Here is a 5997-nt window from a genome sequence, read left to right on the forward strand (position 1 = left end):
GAAAGACCTGTCCCCCTACCTCCCTTCCCAGACTGAGGACACTCTCTGGGATCAATTTCCAAGGGGTCACTTCTCTCCTAGAGTTCCCCAGGGGCAGGGCCCTCAGCTAAGTGTGGGGAAGCAGGGAGTCCAGCTCAGGGAGAGGGATTCTCCAAAACGAAGAGGAGGCAAAGGCAAGGGTCAGTTAGGAGAGTTTCCCAGGTTTATTCGAACAGCAGTTCTCAGAGTGTGATCTGTGGAACGCTTGAAGTCACTGAGACCCTTTCATGAGATCCATGAGGTGAAACCTACTTTCATAGCATTACTAAGATATTATTTGACTTTCCACTATGTTCACATTTGATTTGAGGTATAACTTAGCAGTGATGGAGACTACTGTAGCAAACTGAAATATAATGAATTTCACCACAACTTACTTGCAGAAAAAGAAAAGCAGGTTTCCTTTAAAACATTCTGGTTGATGCATTAGAAGTTTTTATCTTTCCTTAATAAGCTATAATGGAAAAGAAAATGAAAAAGAATGTATATACACATGTATAACTGAATCACTTTGCTGTACAGCAGAAATTAACACAACATTGTAAATCAACTATACCTCATAAAAAAACTTAAAAAAATACATAAAACTTCTTTTGTTTCCTAAATCATCCTTAAATCCACTTTTTTTTTTTTTTTTGGCCATGCCCCACAGCATGTGGGATCTTAGTTCCCTGAACAGGGATTGAACCCTTGAACCCAGGCCATGGCAGTGACAGCTCTGAGTCCTAACCACTGGACGGCCAGGGAACTCCCTTAAATCCACATTCTAAAAGTATCTTCTAAGATGACATGGGAAGTACCCATCAAGCCCTTCTGCTATATTCCAAAGTACTATGTCCCAAGGAAAATAATTTGTGTGACCTGAGCTACCCTCTTTTTCATGGAATACAATGTTTACTTGAAAGAATGAATGACACTGGAAGATCTATATAACTTAGTGAAACAACGTATTACTTTTTTTAAATCTTACGTTAGTACAAGAGACATTCAATGTGCAAAATAGGGTTATGGATTTTAACGTAACAGAATAGGAAACAGTTAATAATATTGTTTCAGGTCCACTTTGAAAATAACCTTTGAGAAACTACCTCTTGTGTAGTTTTTGTTTTGTATCAAAGGCTAACATCCATGACTGTCGGAAAAGGTTATTAAAAATACTACTCCTACATATATGTGAGCCTTTTTATTTTCATAGACTTCAATCAAAATAACGGATTCAATGAAGAAGCAAACATGAACATCCAGGGGTCTTCTAATGAGACAGATAAGAAAGAGAGAGACTTGCAAAAATATAGAAATCTGAAAAGCTCCACATTTCCCACTACCGTGTTTATTTTGGGAAGTAGTTATTTTTCATATTAAATCATAGGTTATTAATATTATTCTAAATCAATTAATTAAAATTTTTGAACTCTATTATTTCTACTTTGGAACGTATCGATAGAAGTATCCACATAAACAAAACTATCTTTGGGGTCGTCACTAGTTCGTGAGACTGTATAAATATTCTGACCACAATGTTGTGAAAATCGCTGACTACACAGTCCCTGGGCAAGGACTCAGGGAGACAGTGTGACAAAGAGCTCTGGGTGCAGGAGGGGAAGGATCAAGCAAAGTCCCTGGTCCCAGGACGTGTAGGCTCTCAGGCTCTCAGGGTGTCAGGCGGTCTCTGGGGCCGGGACGCTCCGTGGTGGGGAATCCCCGTCTCCCCGAGTTTCGCTTTCTCTCTCACAACCTGTGTCGGGCCCTGCTGCCTGGACACTCGTGACGCGACCCACTTCTCACTCCCATTGCGTGTCCGGTTTCTGGAGAAGCCAATCAGCGTCCCCGCGGTTCCCGGTTATAAAGTCTCCACCGACCCGCCGCACTCACTTTTCTTCCACACCCCGAGGATGCGGGTCATGGCACCGCGAACCCTCCTCCTGCTACTCTCGGGGGCCCTGGTCCTGACCGAGACCTGGGCGGGTGAGTGCGGGGTCGGTAGGGAACGGCCTCTGCGGGTAGGATCGAGGGGACCCCGGGGGTCGGGGGGCAGGACTCCCAGGGAAGGACCCACGCCGCCGCCCCCAGCCCAGACCCGCCCCCTCACCCCGGTCCTCGCCTGTCCCTCCCTTGCTTCACGCCCCCTCTTCTCTCCCCCGAGGTCCCGGCCCTTCTCCGACCTCCACACCTTTTCCGTCTCACGAGCCCCTCGCCCCCTCCCCCTTCCCGGCCCCGTCACCTCGGACCCGTGGACCCGCGCCGGTAGGAGGGTCGGACCAGGTCTCACCCCTCCCTGCCTCCAGGCCCCCACTCCCTGAGGTATTTCTACACCGGGGTGTCCCGGCCCGGCCTCGGGGAGCCCCTCTTCATCGCCGTCGGCTACGTGGACGACTCGCAGTTCGTGCGGTTCGACAGCGACGCCCCGAATCCGAGGATGGAGCCGCGGGCGCAGTGGGTGGAGCAGGAGGGGCCGGAGTATTGGGATGGGCAGACGCGGATCTCCAAGGACACCGCACAGCTTTACCGAGAGGACCTGAACACCCTGCGCGGCTACTACAACCAGAGCGAGGCCGGTGAGCGACGCGGGCCCGGGTCCGGGTCACGACCCCCATCCCCAGGGACGGGCCGGCGTCGCCCCGAGTCCCCGGGTCCGAGGGTCACCCCAACATTGCGGGACGCCCCCGGTCCCCGACCCGGGAAGAGCCCGCGGGGACTTTACCCGGTTTCATTTTCCGTTTGGGTTTAATCGCTGCGGCTGGTCGGGGCGGGGTCAGGGTCTCACACCATCCAGGAGATGTACGGCTGCGACGTGGGGCCGGACGGTCGCCTCCTCCGCGGGTACAGACAGTACGCCTACGACGGCGCCGATTACATCGCCCTGAACGAGGACCTGCGCTCCTGGACCGCGGCCGACGCGGCGGCTCAGAACACCAAGCGCAAGTGGGAGCGGGCCGGTGACGCGGAGCAAGACAGGAACTACCTGGAGGGCACCTGCGTGGAGTGGCTCCTCAGATACCTGGAGACCGGGAAGGACACGCTGCAGCGCGCAGGTACCACGGGCCGCGGGGCCTCCCTGGTCTCCCCTCGGGCTGGAGCTGGCTTCCCACAAGGGGAGGAAATGGGGTCCCTGTGGAAACACCGCCCCAACTTCTTGTCGGGAGAGGGAGGAATCCGCCCAGGTTTCCATATTCTGTACAAGACAGTGAGTGACTCGCCGGTGGCCTCACTTCTCTGAAAGACAGTGAAGGAATCCAGGCTCTTTGGGGAAGAAGCAGGAAACCATCCCTGAAATAACTGACCAGCTGCTACCTTTGACCCTGACCACCATCTTGTGAACCATGACTTTCTCTCTCAAGGCCTGTTCTCAGCCTGAGAACATCTTAGGAGGCCTGACTCCAGCTTTTCTGAGTCATTCAGCCTCCACCAAAGTCAGGACCATTGCTCTGTATTCCCCCCTTTACATGGAGCCTCCTACCTTGGCTCTCATCCTTATTCTCGAACTTTCCAAGGACTGGGAGATTTTCCCCGACCCCGGAGTCCAGGCCGGTGCCTGGTGTTTTGGCTGCTGCTTTTCAGACCCGTTGTGCTGCTCATTCTCAGGATGGTCACATGATGCTGCTTCAGTGGCCCGTGAAGGTAACACTACGTGTGAATTTTCTGATTCTTCCTCCTCAGACCCTCCGAAGACACACGTGACCCATCACCCCATCTCTGACCGTGAGGTCACCCTGAGGTGCTGGGCCCTGGGCTTCTACCCTGAGGAGATCTCACTGACCTGGCAGCGTAATGGGGAGGATCAGACCCAGGACATGGAGCTTGTGGAGACCAGGCCTTCAGGGGATGGAACCTTCCAGAAGTGGGTGGCCCTGGTGGTGCCTTCTGGAGAGGAGCAGAGATACACGTGCCATGTGCAGCACGAGGGGCTTCAGAAGCCCCTCACCCTGAGATGGGGTAAGGAGGGACATGGAGGGTGGAGCTTCCTCTCAGATAAAGCAGGAGCCCTTCTGGACACGTTCAGCAAGGTTGGGATTCAAGCCTGAGGTCAGGGCCCCTTCCCTTTCCTCCACAGACCCTCCTCAGCCCACCGTCCCCATCATGGGCCTCATTGTTGGCCTGGTTCTCTTGGTGGTCACTGGAGCCGTGGTGGCTGGAGCTGTGATCTGGAGGAAGAAGCACTCAGGTAGGGAAGGGAGGGAGGGATCTGAGTTTTCTTGTCTCACTGGGGAGTTTCAAGCCCAGGTAGAAGCTTGCCTGCGTTTTTACTGGGCAGTACCATTCAGAAACATTGCTTGCCAGTCTGGAGACTGGCACTTACCCTTTTGTAAAGCACATGTGGAAATGAAAGACAGATTTTTTTCACCTTCATAATTCCAGTTGGGGACCAGATTACCAGCACTTGAAGGTCAGAGAGGGAAGGTCCCTGCTGAGGAGAGACCCCCAGGAGGGCAGAAGTTGATCCAGTCCCCCCACATCTCCTTTCTTCGTGTTCCTGATCCTATCATGGGTTTTGGTCAAAAGTTCTGGAAAGTTCTCTGTGGTCCAGGACTAGGGGGTTCCTCTAGGATCTCAACTCAGTCTTCTCCCTGGCCTCTCACGTGTTTTCTTCTTACAGGTGAAAAAGGAGGGAGCTACGCTCAGGCTGCAAGTAAGTGTGGAGGGGGTGTGATTCCTGAGACCCTTGTGAGGGTGCAGACAGGAGGCCATGGGGGGCTCACCCTCCTAAAGCTCCTTCTCTAGTTTCTCTCCTGTGGGTTCTGACCACGTCCTGGTGCTGTTCTCCCCCAGGCAGTGACGGTGCCCAGGGCTCTGATGTGTCTCTCACGGATCCTAAAGGTGAGACCCTGGAGGGCCTAGATTGGGAGAGTGTTGGGGCCGAAGGGATGCCCCGGGTGGTGGGGATCTTTGAATGGGACATTTGAGCATGTGGGGGGCTGTTGGGAAGGTCAGCACTTACATGACTGACCTGACTTTGTTCATGGTTATTTTCTTTCACAGTGTGAGCAGCCTCGTGGGGACTGAGTGGTGCAGGGTCCCATTTTGTGGCTTCAGATCCCGTGACTCCTCTTTCTGCAGCTGCATCTGAATGTGTCTGTGTTCCTCGGAGCATAATGTGAGGAGGTGGGGAGACTGGCCCACCCCTGCCCACCACGACCCCTCCCCACCCTGACCTGTGTTCTCCTCCCTGATCCACTTGCCTGTTCCAGCAGAGGCAGGGCTGGGCCACCTCCATCCCTGTCTTAACTTCGTGGTGCACTGAGTGATAATGTCTTACTTGCCTGTTGGAAATAAAATCTGTATATGAATTTTGTTTTTTCTAATTCCTGCCATGAGGCGTTGATGGGATAATAAAGGAAAGGATTCTTAAAGTTTGAGAGAGAAAATAAATGGAAGTGCTGCGAACCTTCCGGAATCCCTGTGCTTGCTGTGCTCTGTCTGCTGCAGGTGGGACAGGAGGAGGCGGTGAGGAGCTGAGCGTGGACGTGGCCTGTGCCCACTCTGTGCTCACTGCATCGTGGCTTTGATGTGGTCACTGCTCTGCCAGGTCATCTGCTCTGTTCCTTTGTCCTCGTCACTTCACTAGAACCTTGTCCCACCAGGACCTGTGATCTCAGAGGCTCAGAAATCACCTGGGCCTTGTACTGTCTCCAGGACTGTGCGCAGCAAGGGCTTCCTCTAACCATGTAGCCTTGGCTCAGGCATTGGCCACACCCTCAGTCCCTGTCTTTATAGTGTGTGTTTATATTTTGCTTATTTAGTTGTTGTTGTTGTTGGAATAATGACTGCTGTTTTTCATGTGCAGAGTTCTGGTCTCATTCTTCTCTGGGTGTCCCCGTCTCTGACAGCAGCAGGAGTCATTTTGCCTGTCGATGTCCCCACAAGTCCAAGGGGGCCCTGCACACAGGATTCTCAGTAGTATCAAGAGAGCAATTTTCAGCCTCATCCAGCTCTTGCCCTCCATCTAGAGATGTTTGCTGG

At 52.9% G+C, this 5997-nt stretch overlaps 1 protein-coding gene across 1 annotated transcript; it reads left to right on the forward strand.

The window, feature by feature from the left end:
- Positions 1-1870: 1870 nt before the first annotated feature.
- Positions 1871-4927, forward strand: LOC132497462 (BOLA class I histocompatibility antigen, alpha chain BL3-7-like). The gene is given in 8 exon segments (XM_060110637.1): positions 1871-2004; positions 2325-2594; positions 2796-3071; positions 3697-3972; positions 4091-4201; positions 4634-4666; positions 4807-4878; positions 4881-4927. Coding segments are annotated over 8 exon segments (1158 nt in total). The 5' UTR covers positions 1871-1931.
- The last annotated feature ends 1070 nt before the right edge of the window (positions 4928-5997 follow it).

The sequence above is a fragment of the Mesoplodon densirostris genome, chromosome 10 (assembly GCF_025265405.1).
Source record: "Mesoplodon densirostris isolate mMesDen1 chromosome 10, mMesDen1 primary haplotype, whole genome shotgun sequence".
NCBI classification, from domain to species: Eukaryota; Metazoa; Chordata; class Mammalia; order Artiodactyla; family Ziphiidae; genus Mesoplodon; species Mesoplodon densirostris.